Below are 12,995 nucleotides of genomic sequence, written 5' to 3' on the forward strand. Positions count from 1 at the left end.
CCAATTCATAGTCTTAATCAGTCCTGTGAATCTTCTTTCCAGCTAGAAGTAATGGAATGAAATACAGATGTCCTGCATGGATTCTCCTATTGGGATTGAACCCATAAAGCCCAGCTGGAAGATGCCAAAGTGCATAACTGGGAAAATACTATGTACTGTGAGGCAAAAAGTCATGCTAGATGGTCTCTTCCGTACTTAAAAACTGTGAACTTCTCAAGCCCCTTTCAGACTTTGTTGAGAGCAGAACTATGATTCTAACACATGCAAAAAGAGCTGGAGGGAATTCAGGAATTACTTTTTAGGCATGTGCATTAATGCAATATCCAATGAATTAATTCTTTGCTGACTTCTGTAATGGTGGGGTTGCAGAAACAGGGTCACAAACCAAGACCCCAGAGCAGAACATCGCTGACCTTTGAGGTGGTGAAATCCAGATTGGAATGTGGTAGCTTGTACTCCTACTATGAGTTATGAAAACAAGAAGTTCATTTTGGGTCACCCTGCATAACCACATGGCATGACATAAAGGCAGAAACTTTACCAACTAGTCCAGAAGGCTATTTATATAATTATATATTGCATAATAATTTTAAGTGCTGGGCTAGATGCTAATCTGTTACATCAATGTGAATCCAGAGTAATTTCAAGAGTAATTCCAATGAACTGCTCTGGATTCACTTTGACATAACTAAGATCTGATTCCAACTGCACATGTTTCAAATCTGGGAGGTTGGTTTTTTTTAAACCAGAACTTCTCCTTTGATATCTCAAAGACCAAAGAGGACATTATTAGTGTCTTTAAAAAAGAGGCATTAGACCTGGTTTATTACAGATTTTGTTCGGGTATAACTGTTTAGGTTGATGGTGTGGTTGTGTTCCTGATAAAGTTATGTTGGCATAACTCCAATGCGGATGCTGTAATGTCTGTATATAGGTGACTTTTACCAGTACAGCTTCCCTGGGCTACAGCTAAACTGTTCAGGGGTCCACAATACCTATAAGCAAATGGATGCAAAAACAAGATAGGATTTCTTTTTGAATTCTAAAATGTCATAACTGTTTTCTCAGTAGGATGAGAAACAAACGGAGCTAGAGAAAAAAAACCCTAGCCTCAGTTTCCTCCTCATTGGGCATGTCTACACAAGATGCTAACTGCTCAGTAGCTGAATAATACTGTGCAGTAGTGTGTCATAGTATAAACAGTGCTAATATACTACTGCACAGGATAATTAAGGTACTGTGCAGCAGCATCACTAAAAATGCATTTACTAAGTATTTGTTTAGTATTTGATTATACAAAGTACTAAATAAATTACTGTCTCATGTCGACAAGCCCAGTCTGAAGCATTCTTTGGAATGGGGCGGTGCGGACTTGAGTTGTAGACTTTCCAGCTCAGGTCACCTCCCCCGACTTTGATTGATCCCTCAGAAAATAGTCCCTCTATGAAAGCATGCCCATCTCAACCTCTTGCAGGGCCAACCTTCCTGTTTCACCCAGTGGGGGAATCTACACAAGCGCTTAACTGAGGACTCGAGTAATTAGCTCCTCGATAAAGCATCACCATCCACACATGCGGTGCTATTAGGCCAGAGTAAACTAATCAACTCTGCCATAGGATAGTACTGCCTGACACAAGGATTTATTTCCTCTGCTGCAACACGCGTGTAGATGGTGACCAGGGCTGACTGGGGCATGTGGGTGCTACAGCGCATGGGTTGCCTAGGCTCACACTGCAGCACCTTCATGTCCCAGCCAGCCCCTCTGCAGCACGTTGAGCCAGGACAGAGCAGCTCTGGGTTGGTAGGCTGATCCCCCACTGACTCCCCTGCCAGCTGGGACCTTGATTCAACTTGCTGTGGTCCCAGGTACACATATAAATGCTGTGCCCGGGAGCAATAAACTCAGGTGTACTCATTTCACGTGTAGATGTGCCCAGTGAGGCTTTTCCCTGTGAATCTATTTTAAACCTCTCCTATGCCACTCCTCTTCTGTCTGTTTGAGAAATTACTACTCCCCACGCCCCTTGCTGCAGACAGGTGAAAGAATTACTTTCTTCCAGCTCCATCTTAACTTCCTTGGAATATCAGCAGCTGGTCAAAGAGCAGGTACTACATTCCAGTACTTTATACTGTCCCTAGTCTGGTGGATTTCTATTCAAGGCTTTATCAGCAAAATTGGGTACATATTGGATACGTTTACATGTGCACTTTACTGGGGAGTAGACAAATTAGCTCTGCAGTAAAGCATCACAGTCTACACGTACCCTGGTATTAGCATGCAGTAAACTAATTAACTCTGCCGTAGGATAGTACTGTTGGGGACAGTCCTGTCTTACGGCGGAGTACTTTACTGTGCCAAAATGCATGTGTAGATGGTGACCGGGAGCATAAGTTGTGCCTGGTAAGTCCAGCCAGCCAGGGGCCTGCTCTACCCTGGCTCAAATTACTGCTGTCCCGGGAGCACACGTAGATGTTGCTCCCAGGAGCAGTTGACTCCAGCTCAAACTTCCCCGGAGGTTATTGCATCGCACTAATTGCGTGTATAGATGTACCCACTGACACAAAGACATTGTCATAGTAAAAACTCCACAATATTAGCCAGAATTTATAAATTGATAAAGACAAATTCCCCAATCATCAGACCTTTCCATACAGGAATACCTACGCCACTGTAAAGCATCTAAAGCATAAGGATTGCACAGCTTGAACTATACAGGTATATTTAAAACCAAATGAGTATATAAACAAGGCCAGAGTTGTTATAACTCTTAAAGGGGAAGCCCTGCATGAGACTGCTTTACAATATTGCTCTGAATTACTTTTTATTTTATGGCTCATCTAATTTCAAGAGAAACTCTCCTCAGGAGATGTGGGATGGGAAACAAGCTTCCACGTCACAGCACTTGGAGTTGAGTCAGGCTCCTGTTTTAGCCTCATTTTTCCTTTCACCACACTTCCATCCATTCATTTATGCTGGTGCCTCTTCAGTGAAGCTGGTTTAATTCTGTCTACCTGTCTGTCTTTGGGTTTATACTACCATCCATCTCCATTTTATCAGAGTACCTTCCATATAAGCAATAGCAAAACGTACAGTGGACTTCACTGTTTTTTTGCACTGGTTTAAAACTCAACCTAGGGAAGGCAGGGAGGGGGCAGTTTTGATTATTTATATTTTATTTTCTCTTTTTTTAAGTCTTGTAGGTTAGTTGGAGATAACTGGGCAGAACAGGATCAGCACTGGGATTTGAAAATCATAACCTGGGGGGGGGGTCTCCAATTTTATTAGGGCATTGTGATGGGCAACCCAAGAGTCAAAGTATAATTCGAACCCAGGAGCAGGAGCTATGTTGGGTAAGGATGAGAGGGAAACAGGCCACCCTTCACACTTTTTCGAAGCACCATAAGCATTGTCCAAGCCCCAAACTGGGAACCCTTGGAAGCTAGCATAGAGGCTTTAGCCGATGCTGTCCCCTAAGCCATGGGGAAGGATGGAAGCCACGTTCTTTCCCAGCTCTGCATTGTTTTCACATTCAGCTTCAGAAACAGTGAACTGCAGTAAGCCAGCCTGGAGCTGACACCTGCCTGCAACATCCACACCCAGGTCCTCAACTGGGAGGAAAGGCAGAGCTCCCTCGCAAGCAGAATGTTAAACCCAGGAGAACTTTTACAACCTTTTCTCCTGTATCTGATGAAGGGTGTTTGTGCCCAAAAGCTTGCAATTAAAGACATTTTTTTGCAAAAATCTAGTTGGTCTAATAAAAGATATCATCTCTGTTACAAGTCCTGAATGTTAAAAAAGGCATTTTTAGATACCAGTACTACCAACACATACCTTGTGATTGATTTATAATAACCAATACTTGTGCTGAAGTTGTCTCATTAGTCTTGAGGTCATATCATTTGGAACAATCATTTGTTGCTTGTGATAACAATCACAAATCATAAAAGTTTCACAATTTTAAATATGATTATTTGTCCAAAAAACAAACACAAGAAGCCGTATTACCTGGTGTTTATTATTTCTTCTACTCCGGATTTCAATTGTTTGATCATTCAGCTTCTGGGGCTGAACCAAAAATAACTGGGGATGGTTTAGCTAATAGGAAGCAGGGAAGGTTTAGTGTCTGGGGCACTGAAGAGTGGGGGAGTTTCTTTTCCTGCCACTGACCTATGTGAGCTCTATTAAGTGACTGCCTTTTTCTATGCCTCAGTTTCCCATGTAAAAATGGGAAGGTCATTTCCATGACAACAGGGGAAAATCAGTATAAGTTAGGTCTATAGAAGTGATGTGATAGAAGTCAACTGACATGAGTTCTGTTCCAACTTTGCTACTATCCTGCTGCATGACTATGTGCAAATCACCTTACTACTCTATCTTCATATTTTCCTTCTGACTTTTTTGTCTACTTAGATAATAAATTATTCAGAGCATGGGCTGCCTCTTATACATTGCTTAGTGCTAATCCCCACTGGAGTCTCTATGAGGTAGTGGAAAATGATAAATGAATAATAAAAAATAACTAATATTATTATATTTAATATTAAGCAAACAAATGCAAACCATGAATAGTAACCGATTTACTTGAACAGTTCAACATTATCCAACTGGCTGCAAACTGTACCTCAAAATATTCTGTAAATAATACACACACTGGAAGAAAAATATGATGTTCTTGTGGTTGATTCATGCATAGCAAGAATTGGCATTAACTTCATAATAAATGATAAATGGTAAGGATAATTTGATTTACGATTAATCTTAAATCCAAGGCCAAGAACTGTGTCTTTCAAACAAAGGCATTTTGCACTTAGAAGATATTCAAAATGTTACCCATATAATTATTTATTTCTTTAAAAATAATATTTAAAATAATGTAATGGAGGAGTGTTATATTTTCAGGCAGCTCCCCCATTTAGTGATTGCAATTATTTATCTTTAATGACCGATTCTGCATTGCCGCTATTATTGCCATTATCATGATTAGAGCTGATGGGTGATTTCCTGGTGGAACCGTTATACATAAGCAAATGAGCAGATCTTCATGAGAGTTAACATGACTGAAATGTTTTGCAAGAATATATTGATTTTGTCAAATTTTCAATGGAAATCATTAAAAAGCTCCATTTAAACAAGATGAGATCGTTTTGTCTCGCTAAGATCAAAACGTTATGTTATGGCTAATATGAAATATTCCAACTCTATTCAAATATAACACTCTTACCTTTTTAATAATATTGTTTTGGCATTTCCCAACTGAAATGTTTTGGAATTATCATGTTGTGGTTTATTTGAAAAGTTTGCCTTTTCTTTCTAGGTCAGAATGGAACTTGCAACATATATGGACTTCTCACAGAATAGAAATTGTATTTTTCAAACAGATATTATCATTCTTATTATCAGCAGCACAATCCCATGGATTTGTCAGCCTGTGAATTAGCAATCTTTCATTTTGATCTTGAACATAGATCCTTAGCGTTCGAGATGCTGCAATATAAAAGATGTTGTTGTTGCAATGATGCTAGGTGCCGTGCAAGACAAAGCTATAGTCCCCACCCCCCTCCCACCTCAAAGAGCCCTTCATAGTATTTCGTATTTGAGAATTTCACAAAATTGCATTGAGCAACCAGACCGGCATCTATCCTGTGTAGTTAATTCTTTATTTCTTTCTTACTGTCCCCAGGGTGAATTTGTAGGCATATTTTTCTTATATCTATTGCATATACACAGTGTTATGTGTTTAAATTGGCAAAAGCAAGGTTGAAAAATTACACCATGCATTTGGACCAGAAGGAAGTGAAGTCTGTGGTAGGCCTTATTACCTGTGCATCTCCTTTCCCCAGCCTCTGCCTGGCTCCCCAAAATACTTCCATTCTTCTTCAGATAATCTGTGCTGTCGGGGTGAACATTTCCACTTTGCCACTGGAGAAGAAACAGAATTCATCCCCCTTTTTATGTATGCCAGACCAAGCTATTCATTAAGTGCCTTAAAGACTTTGGAAAAAATAATACTGATTATTTTGCTCTTAATTTGTGGAAATAATGATGTCAGGAAATTGCCGTGTTTCCCTTTTAGCACAAGAAACTGATGAACCTAAGGGAGTGGGGCTGTGTGTCCTTTTTGGACTCCTGTTGACTAAAATATTTTCCCTTTATTTCTAATTAGCGTGTTAAGGAATTTTAGACTATAATAAACATTATTTCTAAAAAGCCAGAAAGCAGGGCTTGCTTGTTTCAGGTTTTGATGTAAACATTTATAGCCCAGCTCCATGCTTAAACAGTTAATCTTATAGCGACCTATTAAAATAAAATGAATTGTGTTATAATTCATCCTAAAGCAACCCCAGGGTTGGTGTATCAGGTAACTCCTGCCTGTGCAGCCCTCGTGACGTTTTTAATCAAATTCAGCTGTAATTGCTGGAGCATACACATGCCTCTTTTAATACTCTGCCTACATTTGGGACTCACATAAGTCTGTTTTCTCTTAACCTATCTAATAAATAGAAAACATGAAAAGAGCACATTTTGCAGGACCGAGCTTTTCCACCGTTTCATTTGTTCTAGCAATTGTCCAAGAGACTTGTGAGATTCAAGCACTTGTCAGGGTTTTGGGTTGTTTTTTTTCCCTGCCTGGATCCAATTGTTTGTGGATTTTAGGTCACTGTTTGCCTGCTCGCACCCTGTTAAATAAGTTCGACCTAGACAAGAACAGCCTCCAGAAAAGGGGACTGGACGCGTGTCTGGGAGAAAGGGAGATTTCATAGGCATCTTTAAAAGATCACTGTCTGTGAGACTGTTGAAATGTTGCTTACATACAAGTCACCTACAGTTTGTTGGTGAAAACGTGAACTGTCCTGTCTGTGTTGAAGCTATTGGTGTAAACAAAACTTCTGCAACTTTCTCTGCTTAGGGGTGATTTTTCCCCCCTCTTTCTGAGCCTGCAGCTGGTTCCAATTTGCCAGCAATTTTCTTCTGGGCTAGTAAAGCTCCCAAGATGACTTCAAGTAGCCACATGGGTTTCTAGACTCAACTGTGGGGTTGGGTTACAGGGCTCTGTATTCCCGAGGCAATATTGCCACACTTGGGGGACACCCCCAGCCTTTTTTGTTCCGAATCTGTGTTCCTTGGCTGCCAGGATGTGGACACACATATTTGCTAAAAAAAAGAAAAATACGGGAAAAGAGAGAAAAGGGCAAATATCTACACTACCACTCTCGTATTGGTTTCAAGCCACGCTTAAAATAATAGGAAGTCTTGTGAGCAGCAGTTACGCACACACGAAAGAGAAGAGGTTGTGTTTAGTCCACAAGTGTAAGCGCATGCAAGGGGTGGAAAATGACTTGGAAAGACGATCAGCTTGCTTGGGTGTCAGGCACGACCCTGCGGTGCCCGCGGGCATCACGCCGAGCCGGGCACGTGCATCCGCAGCCTTGTGCCGGGGCAGGACCGTGACCACCGTCCCCGCTGGAGTCACGACACGGGATCCGGAGCCGAGGAGAGAAAAGCCTCTTTCTCCCCGACACTGGGGAAGCGGCTTCGTTTTTCCATCCGTCCCGGGGATCTTTGGAGATCTCCCCCTCCCTCGCCCGTCCCGCTGGAAACCTGGCTGTGCGTGTGACAGCTGCGGAGAGCGAGGGATGCGGGGCACTTTGCGGGTGGCGGGCTGCGATCCCGCGCGGTCCCTTGGACATTGCGAGCGCCCCGGCTCGTCTGCCCCGCAGTAAATTGCGCTGAGCTCCGAGCACGGCTCCTGCGCTGCCCTTTCACCTCCTCACTCTCCGGGCTCCTCTTATTAAGCAGAAAAATGCTTCAATATGTTGGGAGCTGGGGTAAAGCTGCGCAAAGGGAGACCCGGGATCGAAGGGAAGGAAATTTCCCAAATACTTTTGGTAACCCTGCTTTCACATCGGTGTCTCACCCAAATTCCTCTGTGCTTCTTCCCCCCCCCGCCTCCAAATGGGGCCAAGTCATGTGCTGGTGCCAGTCACTTCTGTCCTCCCCCCGCACAGCAGCACAGTTCTGCCTGCACAAAGCACACATTTTCCTCCCAGATTTCCCCCCCCCCCTTGCAGAAATAAAAAACGAAGATGTGAAGGGGTAAATAACGAAGATGTGAAGGGGTTGGTGCCCAGAGTGAAGCAGGAGGTTTAAATTGTTGAGCTGGTGCAGAAAACTAGGTTTCTCCCTCTGCGGGTGCGTGTGCGTGTGTACAGACGCGTGACTCTTGCGCGATTCTTCCAGATCCGGCCCAGGGGGGAATGGGGTAACAGTTGGCAAGGTAGGATCTCCCAAAAAATGCCCAAACTAAGGAACGATGATTTAAAAACGGATATTTGAAACTTCCTTTTCTTAAAAAAAAGGGGCTTAAAGTAGCACTTGAGCTCCACTCAGCGTCTCTTTTTGGCTTCACTCCTCAACAATATACGTGCATGTATTTAAAGAAAGTTGTGGGTTTGTTTGGGTTTGGTTTTTTTTTTTTTAATTCCTCAAAGTTGCAAGCAGCACAAGGGAGGGTCTTGGGGTGGATGTGACAGGCGAAGATGTCACATTACGGTGATTAATTAGAGCGAGCAGCTGAAATATTGATAAGGGGAAAACGGAAATCAAATTAAAATTAGAGGGGATAGACGAGAGGGAAAGAAAAGCACACACTCGAGCTGAGAGCATTACAGAAGCCCCCTGAGGATATGCCTGGTTGATGCAGACTGTCTGGATGGGCTGGGGAACTTTAACTCCAGCGCTGCTTTGGATCTAACCAGTTTAATCTCTCCTTTGCAAAACTGCAGCAGCAGGATTATCATACAGAACTGGTGGGGATTTTATTTTTGGTCTCACCCTGGATCTTTACAAACTGCTCTTCCACTGGTTGAGGGGAAAGGGTATAAAAGGTGAGTTCTTTTTACAAAACAATAATTGAAATAACCCAGCGGGGTAAAAGAAAACCAGATTAAAGATCCCCCTTTATACTTGAAGTGCTGGCAGGGTAAAGTTCTCGAGGAATAATCCACAGCTGTCTCTTCAAACTGAATCCAAAAATCCAGATGCATTTTTTTTTTTAATTTGGACCTGAATAATTATGCAAGAAGGTGCGAATTTAGAGGGGGGGGATTAGGAGGGAGTGTGAATTGGAGGCAGGGAAATTTTGTATGGGGAGTCTCTGACCCCAGACAATTTACAAGTCGAGGAAGAGTCCTTGTCTCTCATCGCAGGGGTTTTTCCCCCTGTTGCAAGTTCAGAAGCCAAGAAGCTGGAATGTGTTTGGGGGAAGGACAGAGGGGGGAAAATTGTGCTTATCAGAAACACATTGCGGAGTCTCTGATCAGTTGCCCTTTCATGCCAGCTGGCCTCGTAATAAATGCTTTAAAAAATCAGTAAAAAAACAGGGCGTTCCGTGCAGATAGAGAACACTTTATTTGCCTTTTTTTGATCAACAGCTGTTTGGGAGCACGGGCTGTGCGGGCACAGAGGTGCTGTCCTTCTGTGGACGGGTGAATGGGAGAGTGGATGAATGGATCATTCCTGGGAGGTTAATCAGGTTGGAGGTGCAATTAGAGGGACGCTCATTGGGGGGTGGAATAGCAGCTAAGCACATCGGGGAACGGTTGTACTTGAGCTGGGAGACATCACTTCTGCACCGCTGCTTTATTCACGGAGCAGGGACAACCCCAGGGTTGGGGATGAGCCCTTCGTTGCGTGCATGCAATAAACTCCAGCCTCTTCTTACAACCTTCCCGGAGGGATGCATTTCTTACACAACTCCTCGTGCCCTTGTATAACACATACTGGTGATTCTGGGCAGGGGTCTGGCTCAGATACATTTTCTACCCGACAATGGGAATGTCAATTTTGCAACAATTCATGTAGGAGGTAACAAAAAAAAGACTTTGTTGGGTAAAGGTGGGGTGATAAGAGTTGGCTTATCGTTTTTAGCAATTTTTAAAGGGAATAAGGGCCTCTGGGGTAAGGATTTGGGTGGCTGGGTAGTTTGCTGGCTGGATATTTTAATGTGATTGCAAATGTCATGGGAACACCTACGGTTTGCTGATGTTGCTGTTGCTTTTTAATTGCAAACTTCTCCATCCGTTATATTTTACCATCTTTTAATTGCTACCGTCTAAATTGCTCCCGTGATGACTATAGGAAAGCCCTGGGCATGGTGAGATCAGGATGTAACAAACCGTGGCAGATAACCTGTCTTGGCACAGGCTCTCTCCTGCTATGTAAGGGCACTGTCCCTCCCAATGGACAACCTGTGGGGTTAGGGGGGTTGCGGGTATTTTTTTCCCCCTCATTAAAAAGCATACTTCCGTTTGCTAGTTTAATTAATTGTTTAATTATTATTTGCGGGCAAGCTTCTTTAAATCAATAAAGGCTGGCACAGTTACGACCCAGCCTGGTTTCAATGAGTCAAGAAGTACAACTGCATTTCATTTAACCAAGTGAAACCCCTTGGTACAAGTCAATAGGGTTAACTAGTCTCAACATGAAAACATGGGTATTTCTCCTGGCTTTTAATTGTTGGGTAAGAAATTCAGTTAATCAAACGTCAAGCCTGCTTCCCTCCTCCTGCTGAAGTTGAAGAGGGGCCTTTTTCTGCAAACCCTAGTTAAAAGGTACAAATTAAACCCTGGAAATTACTTTCCCAATATCCTTTCCTTGACAAGTAATTTAAAAACCCAGAATGAATCTATTTCATCATATTATTTGAATTTTTATGACTAGTTCGATTTTTTTTCAGAACAGTGTTGTTATGTTTTTGCTGGCATTTATTTTTACTTTTTTAATTTCAGGTCAAATTTAGGACCTTTTAATACATCTCTTAAGCAAATAAGGATGTTTCAGACAGTACCAGACACTTCGTCTTACGTCAAGGTAAGACATGACAGCATCTTTAAACAGGTAATGTCAAAAATTACAATCCTCCAAAATTCAAAATAATTTATATGGGTTTAAGAGTTTGATCCAGTTCCCATTTATTTAATGGAAAGCCTCCCATTGACTTCAGTGGGGGGTTGGGTTAGATCCAAAATGGTCATACTTGTCCTTAGGCAGATCTCCAGAGCTTGAAAAATGAATCATCAGGCAGAACAAAATATTATGATGGTCTCCTCTTTTATATCATAACCAGTATTATTATGGTACTTGGTTAGCTAGATTATATCATAACCAACATTATAGAGGGGGTGTCCTGATTTATATTATAGTAGTGGTTTGCTTGATTGAAACCAATATGATAGTGGTAGCATACTACCAATATTATACCATAGTGGTTTCCTAAATTGGTTTCCAATTTTCTGCTTTTCTTGATACCATTTAATCTTGAACCAAAACTAAACTTCATTGTAATATCCCTGTACTTTTCTGCTGTGCAAACCACCAAACTCATTATACAAAAATGTTTGTGTGGGTACGTAAAGTACTCTTCTTTAGGGCCCAAAATTAGTTTAATGAAAAAACAAAATTGAATGAACTAAACTGAATTGTCTCTCTCAGTTTTTGAGTAAGTGGGTTGTTGGCCCAGGTAGTGGTATAGAATATTGGAACTTATTTCCAATTGTTCCTCATGGTTTTCCTCAAACATTCCTTCCTTGTAATTTCGCCAGCAAATAAACTAATTAATCCAAATGGTTGTGGCTAATGCCAAAAACTATGATTGCCTGCCCTCCAAATATTGGATTGTGTGTCTTATTTGTGACTCTGTGATTGTATTTTGGGGGTCATTTCTGTCTTTCTACTAGCTCCAAAGCAAATTCCAAAGAAAGGTTGGCAGAGTCTTGTCCCTTTATAGCTCAATTGAGCACTATATTATATTTGACATCATATAGTTTTTTTCCACAACAGTTCCCAAGAATGTAAATAAACCAAGCCTGGGACATCTGGGTTACACGTTTAAGGCAAACCCTGCATGCCACAGCACTTAGAGAAAATCTAAAACACAAGACTCTTCTCTTCCAGGCTGAAGGAACACAGGAGGGTGTTAACTAGAGCTGGGTGAATAATTTGTAATGAATGATTTATTACGTGAATATTGCTTCTTTTTCCCTCTGTCAGTCACCAATGAGCAGACTGCAATTTTCATGTACGTGGTACATTATTTGAAATGATTCACTGAATAATTCTTGCATGTAATACTCAAACTGTAGCTTGTGCAAACAGTTGGGAGTATTGGGCATGCTGTGTAGTATGACAGCGAAGTCGTGTAGTATTGTTTCTGTTCTCTGTATGGATAAGCGAGTGCAACTTTTAGGGCCAGTTTTCTTGAGCAAATACTTTGAATTGGAAATGTTTTCATGGTAGGAGAATGTTCTTCAAAACCTATGTAAAACCCAGTGTTTCTGTGAACATTCCTGGCAACAATGTTGTTCCTTAAATTCAGTGGCCTTTGGACCAAATCCTAAAATCATAGAAACTTAATGGAAAATGACTTCAAAAGGGATGCAAATATCATCAAAGCAAGCTTTTGAAAACTCAAAGAAAGACTGGAAATTTGTCTGTAGTGTATGTCTGGTTTTAGCATTAACTTAGTCTTCAGAGCTTCCTTCTGTAAGCAGCAGATAATCTTGCACATGTTTTGATCACAACTAAAAGGTGAAGCCACTTCAGCATCCTATGGTAAAGCATCCTTGCAGGATTGCTGCTTACAAATCCAGCTGCAACTGAAGTCAGTGGCAAAATTTCTTCCAAATTCAACAAACTCATGAGTTTGGCCTAAGTCATTTATGTGCACACAGGGATGGAATGGACCAACACATAACAAACTGCATGAGATCAACTTTCTGTTCAGGTAAAGCCCCAGTTTTCATAAAGACCTTCCGGGCTGGACCTTCCTCATTGCTTCAGTAGTACAGAGATAGGTGGCTTGGATGTTACTTGACTCACAGTCATTTATTGCATCTCTTAATTACCAAGCTGCCATTATTTTCTTGTCTAGTATTTTCCTGTAACATGCTCACTAAGGTCAGTGGGGAAAAATTGTTTCCATATCTAAAAAATCAAC

At 41.6% G+C, this 12,995-nt stretch overlaps 1 protein-coding gene across 4 annotated transcripts in view; it reads left to right on the forward strand.

Annotated features, from left to right (window-relative positions):
- The first annotated feature begins 8,489 nt into the window (after positions 1-8,489).
- FLI1 (Fli-1 proto-oncogene, ETS transcription factor) overlaps positions 8,490-12,995 on the forward strand; it is a 113,981-nt gene continuing 109,475 nt past the window's right edge. The window contains exons 1-2 of one of the 4 annotated variants that reach the window (XM_006257960.4): positions 8,490-8,886; positions 10,789-10,897. In XM_006257960.4, the coding sequence (XP_006258022.1) occupies positions 10,832-10,897 (66 nt within the window). In that variant the 5' untranslated portion in view covers positions 8,490-8,886; positions 10,789-10,831. Of the gene's footprint in view, positions 8,887-9,678; positions 9,866-10,788; positions 10,898-12,995 lie in introns of those variants that run through there. The other 3 variants (XM_019490101.2, XM_019490099.2, XM_019490100.2) reach the window with 3 other exon arrangements.

This window comes from Alligator mississippiensis, chromosome 16 (genome assembly GCF_030867095.1).
Source record: "Alligator mississippiensis isolate rAllMis1 chromosome 16, rAllMis1, whole genome shotgun sequence".
In the NCBI taxonomy this organism is placed as follows: Eukaryota; Metazoa; Chordata; order Crocodylia; family Alligatoridae; genus Alligator; species Alligator mississippiensis.